The 23,138-nt window shown below is 55.8% G+C and overlaps 1 protein-coding gene across 1 annotated transcript in view; it reads right to left on the reverse strand.

Annotated features, from left to right (window-relative positions):
- Positions 1-21,278, reverse strand: part of SEPTIN12 (septin 12) — a 67,020-nt gene extending 45,742 nt beyond the window's left edge. Inside the window, exons 1-2 of the mRNA XM_044978793.1 lie at positions 20,927-21,278; positions 6,208-7,581 (exon numbers count right to left, since the gene is read on the reverse strand). Of these exons, the coding sequence (XP_044834728.1) occupies positions 6,208-7,581; positions 20,927-20,981 (1,429 nt within the window). The 5' untranslated portion in view covers positions 20,982-21,278. The remainder of the gene's footprint in view (positions 1-6,207; positions 7,582-20,926) is intronic.
- Positions 21,279-23,138: the final 1,860 nt, after the last annotated feature.

Below are 23,138 nucleotides of genomic sequence, written 5' to 3' on the forward strand. Positions count from 1 at the left end.
CGGCTTGTTCCAGCCCCAGAGGAATCAGAAGAGGCAGTCCCAGTGTATGCACTGAGCCATGTGCATTTACCATGCCTGGAGTGGAGGCTCTCCCTCTCCAAAGTCCTGAGGGGAGCCCTGTGCTTGGGAGAGGGCAGGAACACGTATGCTCAGGGACCAGGAGGGCTGGCGAGAGAGGAACAAGCTCATTCCTCATTTGAACTGGACCCAGTCCCGGGTTTAAGGAATCTGCTGTAGAGCAAATGCAGCCCATGTGGCATTGTGTGGGGTTGTTTATCTCCAGGGTTCAGGCAGCTGGGATTTGCCTTTCTTCAAAATCAGGGGTTGTCCCTTATCAGGAGTTTATTTAGTGTTTCACAGACTCCAGAGGAGCCCAGGGACTTGCTACCTTTGAAACAAGCTTTCATGGAATCTTCAGTACAATAAAAGCAGGACAATGGCTACTGGCCCAGCTTCAGTAAGGCCCTTACACAAATCACCTGCATGGTTCTGCTGAACTCAGCAAGGAATCGTGCTGCAGGCAGTGGGGCTGCTCATGACTTAAGCATCTTGCTGAATCGGGATCTTTACCCAGGGGACAACAAACTGTCCAGAAGGAAATAAAACGGAGAGAACTGGGGTCTGGGATCAAATCTTCCCGTGCCGAAGTGTGGGGTAAAGAACTGATTTAATACAAAGGCAGACAGCCAGGACTGCTCATCAGCCTCAGCCAGTTCCCCCATAAACCACGGCTTTGCTTATACTCAGCACATAGTCCTGCTGCCTTCAGTAAGCGACCTGGGCAGTAATGTCTATGAGTGAGTGATTGTGCCCCAGACACATATACTGGGCTCAGCCTTACAGCAGGACTCTTTACAAGTGTCTGTTACACTGAAAGCCAGCCGGAGGGATGGGCAGAACACCCTGCAAACCTGCTCATTCTGCCCGCTTTTGTATCCACTCCTGGGAGATGGGACCCTTCAGTCACGTACCCTGGGGGGCTGATCCCCAGTGCAAGCCAGGACCTTGGCAGCGTGAGCTTCCCCCAGGACTGCCCTGTCAGTGCCAGCTGGGACGCCAGCCATGGGAGCTCTGGGATACCCGCAGGGCTCTTCCACGGCCCCACGGCCTGTCCACCAGAGTTCACACTCTGCGCTGTGCAGTGCCTGTCGCCCCAAACAGCGAGCACGCAGCCTGTGCACGTTCCCCACGCCCCCTGTTCCCAGAGGGAGCTTTCCCAGGACATGCAGGCTTGGAGATGAGCTCAAACCGCACAGCGTTATCAGCAACCTCCTGGCCCAGTCCATTCCTTACTCTGAGCAAACACAGCGCTCTCCCCCTAGTCTGCAGGCCGAGATCCAGTTACTGCCATTGGGGGCGGGGGCGGGGGGGGGGCAGGGCAGGCTCCATCTCCAGTGGGGATGCAGAGGCCCTGGGAACCACTGTGCTTTGCTGGGTTGATTTGCTCAGGATTTGTCCCAGCAGAGCCAGAGCTGAGCTCTCCAGTGGGAACCACAAACCTTCCCAGTCTCCAGCTGATAAGAGTGAGTGGCAGGTTTACGAAGGGTGATAAGCAAAGGGAGTGGAAGGCTCCAGGTAACGCGAACTCTGACCCTGCTGGTGACAAGGGCGTGGGCTGAGATTTGCCAGCTCTTTTAAACCCGGGTATGGTCCCCATTGCTGGTCTTGCTTGGAACATGTCACGGGGGGCTTGGCTAGAAAGCCACTGTGGGTGTATGGTTGGCACATTTAAAAGCTTTCCCTGCAGTGGGGGAAGAGGGGCATCCTTGTGTTATGCTCTTACTGCTCAGGCACCAGGTTCAGGAGGAGACAACACCACCATGCCGAGATGAAGGGGATCTTTGCAGTGAAGGAGCCAGACTCAGGAGACGTAGGTTCAATTCCTGGCTCTGCTACACACTCCCTGCATGCCCTTGGGCAAGTCACTTAGGCACCGATCCTCAAAGGTATTTAGGTGCCTAACTTCCATTGAAATCCAGAGGAGTTAGGTGCCTAAATGCCTTTGAGGATCTGGGCCTCAGTTCCCCAGCTGTAAAGTGTATCAGCACTGCCCTCTGTTGCAGATGTGTTGGACACCTTATATCAGGGGTCGCCCGCAGGGGCATCTTAATGCGCCCGCGTCCTGGCCCCTGGGAGAGCACCCACCAAAATGCCGCAGCGGCATTTTGGTGGGGACGCCTCTCGATGACGACGTTTGTCGCCGACAAGTGATGTCATCGAGAGGTGTCGCTCCCGAATTTCGGCAGTGACGCCTCTCGATGACGCCGCTTGCCGTCGACAAGTGATATCATCGAGAGGCGTCACCCCCGAATTTCGGGAGGGACGCCTCTCGCTGACGCCGCTTGCCGTCGACAAGTGACGTCATTGAGCGGCGTCGCTCCCAAATTTCGGCAGGGACGCCTCTCGATGACGCCGCTTGCCATCGAAAAGTGATGTCATTGAGAGGTGTCGCTCCCGAATTTCGGCGGGGACGCTTCTTGATGACGTAGCTTGTCGACGGCAAGCAACGTCATCGAGAGGCGTCGCCGCCAAAATGCCACCAAAATTTGGCGGCATTTTGGCGGGTACTCCACCGCCGCAGTGGTCCTTTGGCTGGCACCCGCCAGCCAAAAAGGTTGGGGACCACTGCCTTATATGATTGTCAGGCACTTTGACCCGAGGGGTAATGGTGGCCAGATAGTCCCCTAGATGGATAGATAGGACACTACAGGATGGAAAGACAGAAATCGTCCCATCACTGCGGTATAGATACTCAGTGTCACACAGGGCCCCAAAACGCTTTTCCAGCAAACTTACTAGCTTGTAAGTGTACAATGCAGCATAACCCGGGGGCAAGTGGGACCAGCAGAAGAGGTGAGCAGGTCTACAGAGCCAACGGCATTGCAGAGTAGGGAGTGTCTAGGGACAGGTGGCCTCTACAGGGAGTAGTCTTCTCCGAGGGTCACTCTTCAGGGATCTGTTTGAAAGAGACCGCTGCCAAGAGAACTGTTCAGCCCCAGCTCCCCGCACCCCCGCCAGCTGCTCCCTGCTTGCTCGGGGAGGTGTGAAATATGGCACGGCACAGTTTGGCCACCTGCCACCTTCTCCAGCCCCAGGGCTGAGGAGGAAAATGAGGCAACATGCTGGAGGAGTTCAGCTCCTGTCCTTGTGTCAAGGAAAGGAGGGGGGCTTCGGTGCGAGTTCCCTGCGTTACATTACAAATGTGGCCCTGGCGTGGGTTCTGCTGGAGGTAAAGCACATGTGTCCTGACCTGCCTTCTCAGCAGAAATGGCCCCAGGTGGACTGGCCATCACCAGGGGGCAGAGAGAAGGGAAATGGGAGACAGATGAGACGTAGGTGCAAGCTGGGATGTCTGTGACCAGGTCAGGGCAGACCAAACCAACATGGCCCACACAGAGCTCTCGATCTTCCCCCACCCCTTTCCCCAACACTTATTTGAATCAGAATGGTCTTGTGATCGCCTTGTGCTCCCTGTCTATTGTACCCACTGGTTGTCTCGTGTTATATACTCAGGCTATAAGGTCCTTGGGGCCAGGGCTGTCTTTCGTGAGGGGTGCAGACTGCGCCCAGCGAGGAGGGGCCCTGACTGGGGTCTCCACGATATGCACCAAGATCTGGGGTGAGCTCCTCAGAACTTGGCAGATGTGGGTCAGAGAGGCTGGTTTGGCTCATCCTGGAGACTGGGCCCAGCTCATATTTGACTACAGATCCAGTTCAGGGGTGTTCACACCCCGGCTGTTGGCTTGGCTGCCTGTCTAGATTAAGTCTGCTTTGGTTCCCAGGACAGAGTTACTGACAAGAGACTGGCTGTAGTTCAACAGAGCCTGTAGGGTGAAACCCAGGATCTAATTCCCCCCAGCATGTGGGTTTTGGGGTATATGCAGCAGGCACAGTCTCCCCTCAGTCGCATCCAGCCCACTGCAGTTTTCTAGCCTGTTAAATTTCCACAGGGCCCTCTTCTCAGTCCCAGAAATAAGAGCCACTGGACAATCACCCCTCACGACACCACTTACAGATGCCCTTGGGCTTGCATCCCCTTACCGAGACGCAACAGAACCACGCCTCCTTTAGTCTCCCAACTGGGCCCACTGAGTCTGGGCGAGTTGGAGCCCAGGAGCAGGAGCCCCGAGGCCTGAGATCTTGGAGGCTGAAGGGAGTTACCAAGAGGCCAGCGTTGGGGTAAAGTGCCCCAGTCACTCTCCCCAGCCTCATGTTCACCAGCTCTTGGTGGCCCAGCAGCCATTTGAACTGATTTTCTTCCAGAAAAAGGCGGTTTGTGGAACACCCCAGCTTAGCTCTTCCACCTGGACTGGAGTGAACCATGGCAACAGGAGCCACACGTTGCTGATGCAAGGGCAGCCTGACACTCTGGCCTGTTGTTCCCTACTTCAGCCGCTCCTTCTCCAAACCTTCCTGCCTCTCATCAGCCAGCACCCAGCCCGGGTGCTCCCCACCCACATATCTCCTCCTCTTGCCTCCTTCCACCTACAGGGTTTGAGACTCATGATGAGGACCCAGCGGGCAGTGCTGGGAGCTGTCACATCATCAGAAAAGCCTGATCGGCCAATCAGAATGTGGCTGTGAGCCATCACCGTGTGCAGCCGTACTCTAGGCCACACCTTCTCCTAGTTCCACGGTGTGTAAGTGCAACGGAACACACCTCTGTATTCACACCCTGTACACTAGTGTAATAATCTTTGTGCAAAATATGCCTTGTGAGGCCTCACTGGAAAACTAATAACTCACTGGCCAGCAATGTAAAGTTATGAACAGAAGCTGAAATAACGACTAAAGTGTGTTTACTAGACAAGCCCGGGGCAGTGCCGGTACCTGTTTCTCAAAGACAAAGGACAAATTGACACCTGGCCAGGGGTGGAAGCTGATGGGCAATCATCAAGTGGCCCTTCTTTGGCCAGGAAGGAACAAGCAGATCTGCAGCTTAGCAAACAATTTAGCAAACCTCTCCCCACATGAGACTCCATGTCTCTTTGCTCTCAGCTGGAAAGAACTTTGCCTAGGGGTCATTCTCAGGGAAATACATTTCAAAGGGCGACTGAACTAAACAACCCAAGTTCTCGCTCCCTTTCCACCAAAGACAGCCTGTGGACTCTGACTGCAGATCCTGACCTGAAACTTGGTCAGCAATGATACTGGCAACCTGCAGTAAGAACTTCTCCTTCAACCAAGTCTAGTTTGTTAAGTTTAGAAAGCGTTGCATCGTTATTTTCCTTGTAACCATTTCTAACGTTAAAGCCCTATGATTCATTCTCACCTAAAACCTCTCTCTTTGTAGTAAATAAACATTTTTTGTTCTTTAATCAAAATTAATCCAGTGTTGTGAACTATGTGGGCAACTCTATTTAAGGTCGCAAGTTGCTGTATTTTGTTCCCTTACAGAGACAACAGACCTTTGTTATGTGAACTGTCCAGGAAAGGGCTGGGCAGTGCAGTACAGAACACACATTGTGGGGGGGAAATCCAGGACTGGGAGTACGTTGGGGTCACCCTGCATGTGGTAACCAAGGCTGGTGAAAGCCCCAGTGTGGCTGGCAGGATTCAGCTGCACACAGACACTCAGGGCGTGACTTGCATGCTGGCAGGCTGTTTGTAAGCGGACCCCAGGGGATCTACCGCAGTAAGGCATTGTGAGGTACCCCAGGTTGTGGGATGGGGTGACAGCCTCTTACTGGTCTGGATTTCACCCCAGAATGTGATAGTAACTTACACCCACTCAGACTCCATTCATCCATGTGTAACCCCCTCTACGCCCCTTCATCTGGCCCCATATCTACCTCTCCCCAGGACTGGCCCCCATAGCCAAGGAACAGCTGATCCAGGGAAGCGAGGGCTGGCTCAGAGAGTACGCCGCACCAGCCTGGCAAATGCCTTGGCAACGTCTCATTCCCTGGCTGAGGCCTGCTACCCCCGAGCACGGAGGCTTCCATCAGCTGGAGAAAGCGGGGAAAGAGAGAGAACGACTGTTTGGGCCTGGCAAGCCTGGCAGTGCTTCCCAGCTGCAGATCCCAGCTCATGCAGTGTCAGTTTCTTTCATCGACACCAGCAGAGTTAGGAGAAGAGAAACCTGACAGGGCAGCCTTGAACACACAGGGCAATGCTATGCCCTGGATGCTCATACTCAGCTCTCATTGACCTCAAGCTGTGTTGGGCAGAATACAGCCAGAGAGATAAGAAAGAGAAAAGTCCTACCTTTCTTTGTCTTCTCTCGGCCCTGCATCCCCTCGCTCACAGGAGAGACCCTTGGAGAACCTGTCGGGCCCACGTAGGGGGCTTCCCTTGGGTAGGAACTGGGAGCAGGAGCCCCGAGGCCTGAGACCTCTGAGCTGGAGAAGGAGTTGACTCTTTCAGCCGTGGATCGGACATGTTCCCTTGGACATGCTGCTGGGCCCCCAACGAAGGAGGGTTGAGAAGTCACTTGCATTATCTGAGGCCGAGACATGAGCCTGAAGGGAGCAGCTTGAGCAGGAGACAGAGACGGTGGCCAAGGGCTCTCATTGATCTGGGCACCTGGGCACTTCACCGGAGAGGGCGCTGCGGAGACACCACTCACAGTGGCTGCGGCTGCACCCTCCTTGGCCCTACCCAGGGGCTGCCGGGACAGGCTGGGGCTGAGGCTGAGCTGGAGCTGCTTCCTTGGCAGCGGTCTGGACACAGAGTCAGCACTCGGCGCTGGATTAGAGCCATTCAGAGGCTTCCCCACCAAACCATCCAGGCTGATGGGGAATTTCTGCAGCTTTGTCGGCTGCCTGAAGGGTGGAGGAGGGGGGCTCAGACTGGGCCGCTGGGCTGCATCGGAGAGTGGGGAGGAGGAGGAAGAGGAGGAAGAGGAGGAGAAGGAAGGCTCCCTGCTGATGGGTGTGCTGCTCTTCCCTCGGAGCAAGGTGCAGTTCTGGCTGCCGCTGCTCCAGGCTCCAGCAGAGTGAAAAGCCAGGGCAGGGGCGAGTGGGATGGGGGAGCCCTGATCTTCAGCAATGTGCAGGTCCAGAGAGGGCAGTGAGCCATGGTTCACTCTGGCCTTGGACACCAGCTGGATGGGCCGTTCCGCCTCGGAATGGAAGACATTACTGTGGGAAGAGAATTTCTTCAGTGCCGGGCTGGCAACCGGGGCGGCCTTGAGGACCCGAGGCTCTGGCTGCCTGGCAGCACTCTGGGGCGTGCTGGGCGGTGGTGGGCACTCCAAGCTGGAGGAGGAGCTGTGGAGGCTCTCGCTGCGTGGGCCCAAGGAGGTGGAGAAGCCGTTGGGATCAAGCCTGGCTTGGAAAGAGGCGACCCGGGTCAGGCTGGAGCTCACGGCGCCATTGGCCCTGGCCAGCTGGATGGTGCCTCTGTTGAAGGAGAAGCTGGTGCTAACCCTGGTTTTCAGCACAGGGCTGTGGGCTGGGCTGGGGCTCGAGCTGAGGCTGATGTGGGATTGACAGGTGGGTGGCATGAGGCTGGCCAGCCGGCCGTTTTCCCCATTGCCCGCGGCTAGGCTGTCTGTGGGTGTGCTGGGGCCAAACGGGCAGGAAGGCAGAACGGCTGGAGCCTCTTCAGCATCCTCCATATCGAACGACCTCTTCAGCGCTGCCGGGAGAGAGGAGGGGGTGGGAGAGTTAGAGCAGGACTCCCCAGCTCACACATACCAGGGCCATGCTGCCTCCTCCCGTTCAGTCCCACCGGCCCTTCTAGCAGGGTCTAGAGTTGTGCAAAGAAATCACAGCGAAGGGCCCACATGACTCCCCTTGGGCTCAAACCCTCCCTGAACGTTGGGGCCCCTGGGGATCAGGTCTGGGCCCATCTCTGCATCCCAATGAGAGCTGGAAGCACAGAAAACTCGCCCGCCGTCCAAGCTGGGGCTGCATTCCACAAACAGCCTCTGGGTTTTGGAGAAGTCTGGGTCTGAGCCAGCACTAGAGGAAATATAGTAGATTTGAGCCCAGATCCAAAGTGGAACTCTGAGGGTATGAAGCCCACCTGGGGAAAGATTAGCACAACCCCCAGTCTGGGAAATCAACCCGGCACCACTCCCCATAGCATCCATGGTAGCTACATGGTGCATTCTGCTGCATTGCCTTTCAAATCCCCCACCCAGCAAGCCTTCTCCATGAGGCACAGCACAGGCAAAGCGCTCCCCAGCTCTGGACTGAGTGGGGTGGAGGGGCTAGGGCAGGGCTGGGGAGGGGAGGCAGACAGTCGGCCTGACTCCCCCTTTGCAGCCTGCATGGAACAGAGGGTTTTGTTAGCAGGTCCCTGATGGGAAACTGGAGCCGTGCTCTTCGCTCCCCTCCTGAGGTCTATAATCTCTCACCTCTCTCTCTTCACTGGATTGTATCAGTGTCATGCGCTCTAAACATGCCCCCTCGGGGGCAGCACACTACACTAACTGCTTTCTTCACCTCCAACCAGCACATGTAAAGGATCCTGCCTGGGGCATCCTGGGTAATCAGATCTGCTCCCTGCGCCACTCCTGCACCCTCCCTTTGCTTCAACAGGCTGCGTCTGGGCTACGGCGTGGAGAACGCAGGGCACTGCCCACCCTAACAGTCATCCAAGCCAAATCAAATATTGCAAAGGGAGTTCAGGGCTGAATTTGAGTCCAGAGCTGCTGGCACATTCCCTACAGCACCCCTTGCTGGCAGAGCCTGGGGTTGGAGTGGAGGGGAGCTCCCCTACAGCCAGCGCTCCTACCCCATTCCCTACTGCACCCCTTGCTAGCAGAGCCTGGGACTGGAGTGGAGGGGAGCTCCCCTACAGCCAGCGCTCCTACCCCATTCCCTACTGCACCCCTTGCTGGCAGAGCCTGGGACTGGAGTGGAGGGGAGTTTCCCTACAGCCAGCGCTCCTACCCCATTCCTTACAGCCCCCCCGCACTGGGATAGACTGGGAGTGGAGCCCCAGACAGGCTGTTGTCAGTGTTCTGTAGTGAGCCAGCCATCAGTCACCACCACCGACAGCTTGTGAAATGAGGATGGCCTCACTGCTGGGCTGTGTGAAGTCCTAGCCAAAGGAGGAGCTGGTGGGGGGTGGGCTGCAGCTGTTTGAGGCAGGAGGCAACAATCACTCTGCCTAACTAATGGCTGAAGAGGACAAAGCTATCCACAGAGCAAAATTAGCCCCTCAGAGTGTGGCCGGGCATCTTCCAGAGGGGTTGTGGGGAATGCAGCTAGAACTGTCTCAGCTGTCAGGTACTTCCAATAGATGTAAACATGTGAAGGAGACGGGTTGGAGTGAGAACACCAAAATGTTCCGGGGTGCGCACGTTTGCTTGGGTTGGTCTGGCCCCTCTTGAAGAAGAGCATAAGTAAGTCAACAAATACGCAGACCACACAGTCACAACAGGCCAGATTCTCTCTCTTCTTTGGCCAGCACCAGTGAATTCCCACCCGGCAGGAATATAGTCCATTGCACATGCATTATTCCAGTTACGGAAACAAGCAGCTGCCCCAATCAGAATCAGCTCCCATTGGTCTAGGTGCTGTTACAAACACACAGAAAGACCCAGATAAGCAAGACCCTCTTTATATTCTCCAACTCCACGGCAGCACAGACTTCTTCTCTTCCCCCACATCTAAGCTTTCATTTAAAAAAATGTTTCCAACTCTCATGGATGTGAAGACAAGCTTGAAAAGATGACCTGAATGTAACTAATGCAGGGATGTTTGCCTGAGTCTGCAGAGAGCCTGAAACAATAGTTTCGAGAGCTGTTGACTGCCTCATTTGTATTATTGGGGTGTTAACTCTGAAACCTAAAGATGACAGCACAGAGTCAACTTGTTAAACGACTTTGCAGATCATTCCAGCAGAAATCTTATTGTTTGTATTATAATGTCACTGCAGGCCCCAGTCAGGCCTGGGGACCCATTTGTGCTGGGCACCCTACAAATACATAGTAAGAGACAATCCTTGTCCCAAAGAGCTTGCCATTAATTTAAGAGGCAATACAACAAGCACGTGTAACAAACAACTAGATAGGAAGATGGCTCCTCAGCAAAGTCCAGGAAAGGGGTGTGGGTGGCATGTGTACACAACTGACCTCAGCTCTATGCCCAGCTACCAGAGGAGTCCCACAACTACAACTTCCTTAGCGATGGCCCGGAGCATTTTCTCGTGATTCACATTGCCCATGGCAAGAGACACCCTGCTTGGTTTCCTACTCTCCTAATGCCCAGGAAGGCAAGCTGTTCTGAGCTAACGGACACAGATCTACAGCCACATGGGGACTGTGCTTGGTCACGTCCCGAAAAGCAGTGTGGTCTGGGACCAACTAAGCAGATGTGGCTAAGATACCCTGCTCCTCCCAGGAGCTATTGGACTGTACCTGACATGAGGGCCAATAAAGGCAGGGGCTTACTATTTCCTCTCGTAGCACAGTGGAAGTAGGGCATTGAGGGTGCATCACGGCAGAGGACACTGGCTAGGACAGCTGATGGAGGAGATGCTGGAGCAAAGATGTGAAGAGCAAAGTCAGGAGACACTGTGATCGGAACTGGGCGAAATATTTCCAGAGACAGCGAATTTTGACAAAAAGGGGCATTTCAAAGAATGCAGAATGTTTCATGAAAACAGTTAGATTTCTTTGCAATTCTCCTTTGCCTCAACAACAGCAACAAAAATGGAAACCCCCCACCTGCTCTCACACCCTTGTTTGTTTTGATTTTTAAAATGTCGACATTTTCCTGTCAACAGGATTAGATCGGAAACACTCTGAAATTGTTGTTGCACTGACAGTGTCCAACTCTTGCCATTTCATTCTGGTCTGGAATGAAACCAATAGCAACAATTGCTTTTTTGTGAAATTAACATTCTGCTCTCCAGCCAATTCCAATTGTAACTAACAAGTTCTGTAGTCTGAAAAAAACCCTATTTGACATCTAACTTTTCTGAGGCAGGGACCGTCTTCTGTTGTGTGTTTGGACAGTACCCAGCACAAGCTGAGCGCATTAGGTGTTAGTGAATAGAAAATTATAATAATAATTGACATGCTTATATTGAGCCTCCAGAGGCTGCTCTGCTATTGAGACACACAGTTATTTTCCTAAAATTATCTCATTCTTTCACAGGCGAGACATGGATTTACCACCTCTCGACTGGCCCAGAAAACCTGCAGTTCATTTGTAATCCTTTGAGTGTTGTGAAAATTGGAGTATCGGTTGGCAGGTAAGTCCCTTCCCTCCCCAAAGGGCATTCTCCCTCGCGGCCAGAGGGCCAGAGAAAACATCCCATTGTTTAACAGCTGAAGGCGCTGAGATGCTGGAGATTTAGGAGGGCTGGAAGAGGTCTGCCAGCTAGTAAACTTCTTGTGAGAATCGCTAAGAGGGGGAGGTTATTTGCAGTCATTGCATGTCATCAGAAAACCAGCGCAGGGGGCTGAATTCCAGCCTCTCGCAGAAGAGGGCCATTCCCTTCAGATCAGAATCAGGATCCTTCGGGGCACACGCACGGTAAAAAGTGTGGTGATCAGCCCAGGGCGCTGGTCACAGGGTTGACTCTGTCTTGGCAGGCAACTGCTGTGGGCACGCACAGCTGGAACCCCTTTGTAACACATCTGGTCAGGAAACACATTAGCCGAGCCTGAGCCTCAGCCTCCCACTACGCCAAATGGAGCTGCTCCGAGGGGGCCTCCCCAAGATACAGGCTCATCAGCTCTCCCCCATCCCCCAACACACACATGCTCCGCTGAGCACAGATCCATTTGGTGCCCTGATCTCCGCACTCCACAGCGTGTTGCCTGCCATTTGCTATTTCCCCATTCCCCCATCCCACGCCTCACTCCACACACCTCCGGGGGGTTCAGCTGTTTCTGTGATTAGACCGAAGGGTTCTTTGATTCTCATTTCTCCCTTCCCACGGATCTGCCAATAGCGCCCCCCAATCTGAGCTGGGGGGCCCCATTCTCAGCCCTGCAGGGATGAGGGAGTGCAGGCAGTGACTGACCCTCAGAAGGACCCAGTCGGCTCTGCTTGCTGGTATTGGTGACTATCCGCGTTACTGTGGCAAACCACGTGCTGGGTTTAGCGCTTTCTGTGCCCACATGGCAGGGTTCCTGTTAAAGCTGATGGAAAAGCTCCCCCTGACTTAACAGTTTCAAAGTGCTGGGGCCTGGGCCTCCTTCCCATGAAGGGCCAACCCCCAGGAGGCCTGTGTTCAAGCCCAGCGAGGGAAGACTGGGTGGGCGGGTGAATGTGGGGCCGTGCTCCTGGCTCCACACTCTGAACTGGTGTCATTGCTCTGGGGCAGCACTTAAGAGGTTTCACTAGAACAGGGTCTTGTGATCCTCCCAGGCTCTCCCCCGGTGCTCAGCACGAGGCCCAGGCACCGGTATATGCTGGGCGAGCGTGACCTCCTCCGGCCCTGTAATGGATAATGCAGAGCAGGGAATCACGGGACAGAAGCATGGTGCCATGGGTTACAAAGGAAATCCAACCTCTTCCCCAGCTGGACAGTCTGTGAAGACCTTGGCAAACTATGGGGCTCGGTGAGGTTGGGCCTCAGGATTCCCAGCTGTGCATTGTCCAGTGCTGGGCAAGAAGGGCAGGTGCACTGCCAGCCCCCATCCTGGCATCACACTGTGTACCCACTCGGAGCAAGGGGACAGAGTGCCCCTTCCTGAGAACCCTCCAGGTTCAATGCTGTGTGATGGCTCATGCTAGCTGCCGAACGAGGGTCCCCGAGATGCAGACAGGTGTGGGAAAGGCAGTTCACCCTTCACCTCCCCCGCCTGACTCTCAGAGGGTCCTAGGAAACCAGAGGAGACTAAACTCAGAAGGATGGAGGTGAGAGGGGTTTCCCCTTGAAACCACCCAAGCATGAGAAGCTGCCTGACCAAGGCCACTGCCCTCCCCTTCCAGCTAGGACCAGCTGCAGAACTTGTCAGCCAGGGGAAGGAAGGCTCTTCACCTGGGGTGAAATCCTGGCCCTGAGGAAGTCAAGGGGAGTTTTGCTGTTGATTTCGGTGGGGCAGGATTTCACCCATGGTACGTGGAGCAAGCAGTATCAGGCAGTCTGTGCTCCTGAAACCGACAGCCCAGTTCTGCAGACTCCCACGGCTCAGAGAATCATTTCAATCGGCTTCCAAACCTTTGGTTGTTTCACCTTTTGCCATTCACCCATGCTCAGGCAACTGCTGCTTTATTAGAGGGGTGGTCCCCCTGCATGAGATTTTACACTGAAGTCTCTTCTGCCTACTCTGGTAGGTATCCAGATACCAAAAGCTCCCAAAACTTGGAGTGACATAGGGCAATCTCCTTACCCTGACAGCGCCACGCCAATGAGGCTCAAGTCTGATCTGGTGGCAGCACCTGCAGGCACAGAGAATGCCCACAAGGATGCTAAGGTGGTTATCGCGATGTGGCCACCTTTGCACTAGGAACTTGCCTGAACCACCAGTTCATTTCACAAAGGCCACCGAAGCGTAATTCCCCTCACTGCTAACCTGTGGCACAGCTGATCAGTGACTTAGGAGATGAACGGTGCCAGCTCATATTAATGTTTATCGGAGCCAGCCAGCCCTCAATAACACATCTCCTCCCATCCAGTGCTGCATGCCAGCATGTGCTGAACACAGCGGAGCTTTGCCCCCGGCCCGCTCTCAGCCACAGTGCTAGAGACACTCCAACAGACGGGATAGCTGGAAGGCAAGCGGGGCCAGGGGAGCCCAACAGTATTCTAATCAGCTGCTCCCCGGAAGGGGCTGGGAACAGTGTTGGTTCATTGAGCCCCTCAGTGTTTGGACACAGACCATAAACCTGGCTTGAAGGACTACGCTCGCCTGGGGGAAGACAGAAATTAGACTCATATCCCCCCTCCTCCTTCTGAGCTACTTTCTGAACCACTAGGATGGCTCTCCTGCCATCAGAGGTCCTCCAAGACCCCGGTGCTGCTCTCTGAGAATTGGCATAGAAGGGAGATCTGCCTGGGGGGGATCATGGCTCTGAAATGCAGAGGCTCTTGCAGCTGTGTGCTCCATACATGAACCCTGGTTAGAATACTTGCTCTGTCTGCAGAAGACGAGGGGAGAGGGACTTTTGGTTTCCTAACAGAAGGAAGAAGCTAAAGCCACCGTCATGGCAGAGGGAGCATCTACGACCGATGTTGCTGAGTCAGAAGCGAACAGCATTTCCAGCAGGAAGCCATGCAGAGCCCAGGGAGGGCTACAGTAGAGCAGAGTTGATGCAGATTAGGTCCCAGCATGGCGGATACTGTCCTGCGATAGAGGGCAGGTGAAGCAGGCAGATCTCTGGGTGCAAGTGGGCTCCTGCGTGCTAGGGCAGAGACGATGCAGTCATGTCTTGGGGATGGGCTATAGGGAAGCGATGCACTTGTATTGCAAGGTGGCCGGCCCCGAGTGCACTCAGTACATCTGAGGGGACGCTGTTATAGCCTAAGGCTAGAATTGCTGTAAGAGGAGATGATCCAGCTGTGCCTCAGGGCTGGAGGTTCCCTGTAGCATAGCAAAGCTCACTCAGCTTGGTCTTGATGGCGGAGGTTCCTGGTTGCTGTGCTGTCAGAACGAGGTGATCCACCCCTCATTGCAGACCCCAGTTCTCCTCCTCTCCCCCCAGCCACACCTGCTGCTGGCTGCCCCTTTACAGACCCTAATTCCCACCTCTCTGCACCTTGTCTGTTATTTCAGTCTCGGAGGTGCGCTGTGGTAACAGTGATGTCAGTGAACTCCCCTGGGCACTGCTTGGAGGCCGGCCTGGTGTTCCGCTGCACAGTACCACCACGCTATGTCTGCGCTCCCCACCTTGGCCTTTTCCTCTATGGCCCAGACAGGTGCTGCCCCAGGCCCAGGGGTGGAGGCAGCAGCACTGCTACCACAGCAGCCCCTGCTGGCCAGCTGCGGTAAGAACAAGGCCAGCAGAGAGACACTGCAGACCTGCTACATAGATGCTCCTCTCGGAGCAGCAGCACCGGGGGAGGGGGAACATGCTAATGCCATATGGTTAACTCCTGGGTCCACCTCTACCTAGGTCATGTCCAATCCTGGCCAGCCCTAAAGAGCCAAGCTGGTGGAGGGTGTACAGCAGGAGAAAGTCTGCCAGCAGTGGAGTAGGGATGGGGACAGGAGGTCTCTCCATGCAGGAGACATGCTCTCCACCCAGCCCAGAGGTGGGCGCCTGTCATTAATTCCCTTGTCGTGGTCACCCTTTGCTCTTAGCCCTGGGGAGCCTGGTCTGTAAACTTCCCTTAGCTCTGGCCAGTGCTCAACTGAGGTCAGGGGCCCACAGGCCCAGCTCATTTATCACGCACTCTCCGGCAGGGCAGGGATTTATCAGGGTCAGCAGGTGGCTGGTTTGCCCCCTTTGCCATGCATCCTATAGCTTCACAGACCCAGGGCATGGGGTGCTCACGTATCCTTCAATTCACTGGGGGCCTGCAGCACCCTCAGGGATGGCTTTACACATGTCCTCTGCACCCACAGATCCACCAGAGCTAGGACTGGGTTGCACATAACCAGAAATTCCCCAGGCAACTAATGACATGAAGTATTAATGTTTTGCTTTCAGCGGAGGATTGCAAAACCCCACATTAAAGGTGGGCAACCTTCATTATTCACATATAACAAACAATGTAACAGACACACTGAGGGGTAAAGGGACTCACCCAAGGTCACATAGCTGGAAAGCGGCAGGGTGAGAAATAGAACTCAGTTCTCCCAACGCCACCCCTCGATCTACACACTAGGCCATGCTGCTGCCTTCTTCAAAAAGGCCTGAGTGCACGGAGGGCTTTTGGTACCGTGACATACGGGGAGTGGGTCAGTACTTGATGAGGCTGCACCATGTGAGGAATCAAATGCGAAGGGGATGGGGTGCGTTTGGGGCACCTTCCAACAGAACTTCACAGAGCAGGGGAGAGGTGAACCCACAGGCTGAAACCAGCCCCGAGTGCACTCACACACACGAAAGATATAGCACACGTGGAGCGACCCACGGGCACAGTCCGTACCCAGGACACTGACCCGCAGCACGGTCCAGTGGTGATCACCATGGATCGGCAGGCATGGGGAGCTCGCCTCTCTTCCTGGCTCAGACTCATGCTGTCACCTCTGGCCTCTCTGTGCCTCACTTTACCCATGGACAAAGTAGGGACACTGCTACTTTCCCCTCCCAGAGGGATAACAGGAGACCTAGCTAGTGTGCACAGTGCTCGGAGAGCTTCCGACGGCAGACACATGAGCAAAATGTCTAAGCAATGCTGTGCCAGGAGGCAGATCCGAGTCTGCGCCCTCAGCAGACTGGCGGGCAGCATTGCACATGTGAGGACAGAGGGGATCAGTCCCCAAGCAACTAATGAGCGGGCTGGGGGAGGGGCTGCCATGGCACCTTGGCAGGGGCAGCAGGGTGAGCGGGGCGCCAGCAAAGAGCAAAGGTTATGGCCGTGGGCAGGGGAGCATGAGGTCAATGGCACAAATCGGAAGGTTGGAGAGGAAAGGGGTGAGGAATGGGGATGAAGACACATGGTGAGGAAGGGGGAAGAGAGGAGGTTGCGGATGGTGGCAGGAGACGGGAGAAGGGGCCAGGAGATGGAGGTATGGGGGCATGGGACAGAGCTTGCAACGCAGGCTCTGCCTCTGGGTACTGCTTACTTTGCATTATTAGCAGAGCTTGGACCAACCCTGGCACCCTGAGCTGGGCCCAGACTGCAATCTGCGCCCAATACCAGATGCCCGTGGCAGGACCATGACCCCTGGTGCTGGGGGCTCCCTGGGAGCAGAAGGGTTAACGCAGGCCATCCTAGGTATGCACATTCTTTTCCAGGCAATAACAGGCTGCAGCTTTCCAGGAGCCAGGCGTCAGGTTACTCTCTGATCCTACCTGCCCTGCCCCACTCCCGAGCCACCTCCAGGATCCCAGCGGCCACTGGCTCCAGGAAAGAGCAAAGGATAATTAGAGGGGGGAAATCCTCCCCCTTCTACCCACTGGCTGCCTGCAGGGGCTGAGCAGATCCAACCCCTCCAGCCTGATGCTCCATTTCCACTCTCAGCCAGGCCAGGTCATGTGATCCCCACCCAGGGAGGGACTTTGCGGGAGAGGCACTGACCACCACCTGAATTGCCAGGGACCTCACTGCCAGCCCCATAGGTGCCAGCCTCCAACCCCTCTATGGACCCCTACCCAGAGAGTAGGTACCCATGGAGCACTGCACGGGCTGCACTAGCTGCTCCTCATTTTTATCTCTAACCAGAAGGGTCAGAAACTGTCTTCAAAGAAATGGAAGCCAAGACAGAGCCGTAACTAGGGATCTTTGCGCCCAAGGCAAGGGACAGGGACGGCACGTCTGGCTCTTCAGCGGCGGGTTCCTCTCGGAGGGAAGGACCTGCCGCTGAATTGCCACTGTTCTTCAGCGGCAATTCGGCAGCAGGTCCTTCCCTCCGAGAGGGACTGAGGGACCTGCTGCCGAAGAGCCGGACGTGCCGCCCCTCTCCTTTGCCGACAACCGGCGGTAATTCAGCAGCGGATCCCTCAGTCCCTCTCGGAGGGAAGGACTTGCCACTGAATTGCCACCGAATGAGAGACTTTCTGCGCCCCTCACCTTCCGCGCCCGAGGCAAGTGCCTCACTCGCCTTGCCCTCGTTATGGCACTGCTGAGACTCCCATATTAACCTGACTCCAAGAGCTGGGGCTTTAAGATCATCCCCAAATATCACAGGAAATTGTGCACTGGCAACGCTGCTGTAAATTGTCTCCTAGAATGTCCCCAGCATCTGCTAACACAGCAACAACCCTCTGCAAGAAAACGAGGCCGTGGGGGAAAGCGTGGCACTGCTTATGTGCCTCCCACGCACGGCTCTCAAAGCACTTTACAAACACCAATGGATTAAGCCTGTGCCCCCATGAGGTAGGTAAATCAGCATCATCTCCCCATTTTATAGATGAGGAAACTGCAGCAGAGAGATCACGGGCTTGTCTGCAGGGGGAAGTTGCCCAGGACAGCTCTCCTGGAATAGCTGCCCATGGGGACACTCTGTTCCAGAATAAAAATGATTTTGTTCCAGACTAATACTCAGCTTCGGAAGTGCACTAATTATTCCAGAGGGCAGTGACTTTTATTTAGGAACAGTGTCCCCATGGGAAGCTATTCTGGAATAGCCATTCCAGACAATTGCTCCACGGAAAGAAGCCCTAAGTCACTTGCCCAGGGTCAGGAACAGAGCCAGAAATCAAACCCAGGGCTCCTGATTCTCAGGTTCCCTCACCACTCTTAGGAGCAGATTGGCAGCCAGGGACTGTCAGATCTGAGACCAGCCGCCCACATCCCCCCTGAACAAAGGAGAGCCGAAGAGATGGGGGAAGCTTTGCTCTCAGCTCAGCAGCATCTCCTGTGGACTAGCAATGCTGCCCCATGAACGAAGTTCCCTGGCTCATCCCTCAGCAGCACAGCCTCGGATCCTCTCCAAGAGCAGAGGTGGAACCTGTAGGATGCTGCAGATCCCCGTCCAGAGAGGGCAGAGGTGTGAAACCCCCACGCCTCTGACTCAGGATGGGTCCCGCTTTCTCTCACACCTCCTGCGTCCCCAGCCGCCCTCAGAATTTCCACGAGAGCCAGAGGGAGCAACAGAGACCTGGGAAGAAGGGGGCAGTTTCCGTTTCTTGTGGGGGAAGGGCACCAGTGGGAGTCCTAGGCCCTGTTTTCTCTCCTCCAAGGGGTATTCTCTGCAGGAGCGGCATTGCCCTGCCCACGTTGTCCTTGCCTTCTGCATCTCCCACTGTCCCAATCCCGTCCCCTAGGAGGCTGCAGCAAAAGCCCAGGGTGAGGAAAGTGCAAGGGCTGGTCCTGACCTAGTGAGGAGGTGCTGAGATGCTGCAGTCCAGCGATTTTCACCGATTCTGCTTAGAGCTTGTCTACACAAGAGACTTTTCCAGTTACACCAGTATCCCTGAGCCACTCAAGTTCCCCAAGGCTAACCCCCGCACCGGGACACACTTGTTCCAGACTAAGAATGGCTTTTTGCAGCATGCTTTAAACCACTTCCAAAGGGACACAAGCTCCACCAAACAAGGCCCTCCTGGACCAGGAGGAGCCAGGTCTCCCCGAGGTGGGCTGTGCTGGTGTAACTACACTGCTACTCGGGCCCAGCAATCCTGGCACAGACACAGCTAAAAGGGGGGCAGTGGTGCCAGGACCCAGGACACTGGCAGCGGTGTCAGGACCCTACACTAGGGGCTTTTGCTGGGACAGCTCTGTTGGTCAGGATCACACCTCTTCATCCCCCTGACTACTCAGCGGTGCCGGCAGAGCTTTGTAGCGCAGTTTGTACACATGGGGCCGGGGCTATACTGGTATCACACTGGTTTAAATTCACACCCTCCCTTATGCCATACCTTACAGCTTTCCCATGTAGACAAGCCCTTAGGAGCTAACTGGCTCCCATTTACTGGGAGCTCCCAGCTCTGCCATAGACTCCTTGGGTGACCTTGGGATTAGTCTCTGTGCCTCAGTTTCCCCAACACAGGGGATAACAGTCCTTCCTTTCTCCCATAACTTGTCTCTCAAGATTGCAGGCTCTTTGGGCCACATTGGGCCCGAGTACCACCCTAATACAGGTAATAAAGCCAAGCAAGCTTTTATTTGACTCTTTTCCTTCTTTTCTCCCCCTCCCAATCCTCCGCCCCCCGAGCTCTGCCAGCTACAAGACTGCTTTTAGGATGCGCTTTTAGGAAGCAGAATTCCCCCCGCCCCCCATGAACTCCTTACAAGCTGCTCCCGGAGCCTTGAGCAAGCCCCACATCACCCCGAGAGTTACAAAAGCACATGGCCACTGGACTCAAAAGCTTGGGCCAAGTTTTTCCAATCCCACAATGCACTGGCCCCTTCTCCGCCCCCTCGAACAGAAACTACAGAGGGCGCGGGGATGGCCTGGGCCCCAATCCCAGCCCCTGGGTGTGCTCTCAAAGGGGAGATTGTTCTCTGGCTTGCTGGGCTGCACATTTGCCTTGTAATCTAAACAAGGAGCAGAGCCCTGCCTCGCAGGCACTCGCTGCAGGCTGGCGAGAGCCGTTCCTTAATTACAATCTGTGAAATGCTGAAGCGGAATCAATGCCACAGCAACAGCTGGTAACTGGAAGCTTTTCCCCTGCTCCCCTTCCTGTTTCAACAGACACAAGCTGGTTATTGGAGCCTCCCCCTCCAACCCCACCTCCCCCACAGCCCCAGAGTTTTTCCAAGCTCAAGTTGTATCTGACTCCTACTGCGGGTTGGGTTTAATTACCTGCATTCAGTCTAATGCCTGAGCCAGCCTGCGCTCTGAGCCCTCCCCAGCCAGCCCAGCCACTGAGCACTGCTGAGTGCTTTCAGGCCTGCAGACGGCCTCAAATCCCAGACCGAGCCCCCTGCCATCCCCCCCCCCCCACCTCCACACAGCACACCTACGCACACTCCCTGACACAAGTGCACGGCCCTGCCTGCACAGCTGCGCACACATGCACACCGCCCTGCACACACAAGGCCCAGGCCCCGTTCCAGCACAGCAGATGTGCTATCAGTGCCATTTACATGTGTTATAAGATTTCCTCTTCATGCAGGTTGGGTCCGAGTCCCAAAGAAAGCTTGAGCCAGTGTTCCTGAATCTAGAGAGGGCAGCCTGGCTTGGGGCAGTCCTTTCCCCCCCTCCTCTGGCTATTGTTTTATGTCACACTCCAGGAGTCACTTCTCCTGGGCATTGCTTCCTGGTTTCCACAGGCCCTTGGGCAGAGACCTAGGGTGGCAGGAGTAGGTGAAGCTCAGTGGCTGTGCCTGCTGATGCCAGCAGGGAGGTGGTTGGCCCCCTGGTTGTGTGCCGCACAACGTGTATGGTCAGGGCGGGTAAATGGGATGTAAGAGAGCAAAGCTGGGTATGTAGCTCGTGCTGCATGGGACGCGGTGCCCAGCCTGGACAAAGCAGGAGCCGGCTGTCGAGAGCCTGGGCTCCCCATCCCAGCCCTACCTTCGAAGTCAGAGAGGATCCCCTCCAGGTGATCGTTGACGGACAGCTGGGACATCCTGGCTCACTTCACCCCGGCAGCAGTGCGGGTGGGTGGGTGGCTCACGCCCAGCCCGGCAGAGCCAGCTGTGCCTCTCTGCCTCCAGCTGTTGCTCTGCTCCTGGGACGCCCCTCCAAGTCTTCTAGCTTGGGCAGAACTTCGCCATGCCAGAGGGAGAGGAGAGACTCTGGGGAAGGGAAAAGAGGGGAGTCTGACCCAACTGCCTTCCACCTCTAAGCCAGCCAGCCCCCTCCAGAACCCAGAGGGCTTCTGCTCTCTGGGACGAGTGGCAGCGGAGGAGAGCAAGGGAAAGAGAGAAGATCCCCTCCCCCTTGCCCAGAGAAAGAATGACAGACTCCCCCCCCCCCAACAGCCCACCCCCAGCTAAGCCCTTGCTGGGATCACATTGGCTGCACCGGATTGCCTGTCCCTGCCCTGTGCAGGGAGAGGAGGGGAAAGCAAAGAGGAGGAGAAAGGAGGGGTGGGGGGCCCAGAGTCAGAGCAGCTCTTGGCACACAGAGAAGTCAGAGAGAGGGAGAAGGGGCGGGGGAAGCTCTGCGGAGCGCTCCAGCAGCGGGGGTGGGGGGTGAGTTCTGCTCCAGCCAGGCCCACGGCTGCCCCCAGCCCAGCAGGGCTATAGGGGCTGGTAGTGCCCCACCCCCTTCCCGGCGGGGTCTGTCCATGTTCCCGGCCGTCCCAGGGGATCAGCCCCTGGAGCCCCTCCTGGGGAGGCTGCCAACAATGCACCGATTGCAGGCTGCGGGCCCACCTGCGCCGTTAGCGGAGGCCGCCGGCCGCCCTGTCTCCGAGGTGAATCAGCCCCCACGGCGCACTGTCCCAGAGGGGCTTGGGGAGAGCAGAGATCGGGCACAATAGGGAGAGAGAGGACGGGCGGGTATTTCCCAGCTCCACAGGTTGTTTCTTGACCTCCTGCACCCCCATCAGGGAGGGACCAGTTGTCAGCTCAGGCCCATCCTCTGCAGCCGGACTGGAGTAGGACTGGCCTTATGCCCCAAGAGCCAGAATCAGTTACAGGGCCTGACCTGGGGGCAGCCGTGGGAAGAAACATGTTAATCAGGGATTCCCAACATCCCCCTCTCTGGAATCCCCGAGGGGGATTTTCGGGGTAACCATCAGTTTGGGAATCCTCCTCCTAGCATAGATGCTGCAGGAGCTGACAGCAAACCGGAAGTGCGGGATGTTGGGGTGACAAGCCTTTGCCACTCCCTGGGGATTTACAACACCCCACTAGCCTCTCACTGCACAGAGCATGGGGTGCAGTGGGGTGGGGAACAGCAGGGGCATTCTTCCATGCTCCGCCCACGAACAAAGCTCCCGCCACAGTAGATTGTGAAGGTGCTCAAAATAGGATTGAGGGTGCTCTGCCAGGCTCCCCGGGCACGGCTCCATCCCTTTCGGGGGTGGGGTGGGGTGGAGAAGACACACACCACAGCATCACTCCACTCTGCTGGGCTCCTTGGGCGTACGGAGCTCTTCTTCACTGTGTCTCAGCCTAGGGGCCCATCATCTCCTTCTCTCTCTTTGCCCAGGGACCGTTCTCTCTCACAGCCCCGGAAGGGCTCCCTCTCCCTTCTATTAGCCAAAGGAATATTGGCATCTACCACAAAAAGGCCTTGGCAGGAGGTGATTAAAATGGTGGGTCTCACGGGGATCCATTGCAGGGCCATGCCCCCAGAGAAGCAGCACTTGCCATAAGAATCTCCTGTCTTAGTAAAGAGAGTGTCTACCCTAAGGTCGAGAGGCACCTTGCACCCCCTGAAGCCTGGCCAAGCCCGCCAGGGACCCTAGCACACTACTCCACACCAGGTTCAAGTGAGATGGGCCATGCTAGGCTAACTAGGGCTGCTACTGCAAGCAGGAATCAGTGCCCGCCTCCCGCTGCTCCCCAGAGCTAAAGCAAAGGCACAGTGAGTGTGTCCCTGGCAGGAAAAGGGTTAGCTCTCCTGCTGGTTTGTGCAGTATCTGTCGGTGAGGGGGTTCACGGCCAATGTGGGAGGGGCAGAGAAATCCCTTCTCCAAACACAAGATGTTTTCCCCAAACTACCCAGCTTGACACCTTGTAATCTAGCGGCTCAGCTGAAAGTAAACAGCCAGGGGCTTAAATGGATTCCGGGGCCCCTCCCACACTGGGGCTGGGAGGTGAGGCTCCAATCC

The sequence above is a fragment of the Mauremys mutica genome, chromosome 11 (assembly GCF_020497125.1).
Source record: "Mauremys mutica isolate MM-2020 ecotype Southern chromosome 11, ASM2049712v1, whole genome shotgun sequence".
Taxonomy (NCBI): Eukaryota; Metazoa; Chordata; order Testudines; family Geoemydidae; genus Mauremys; species Mauremys mutica.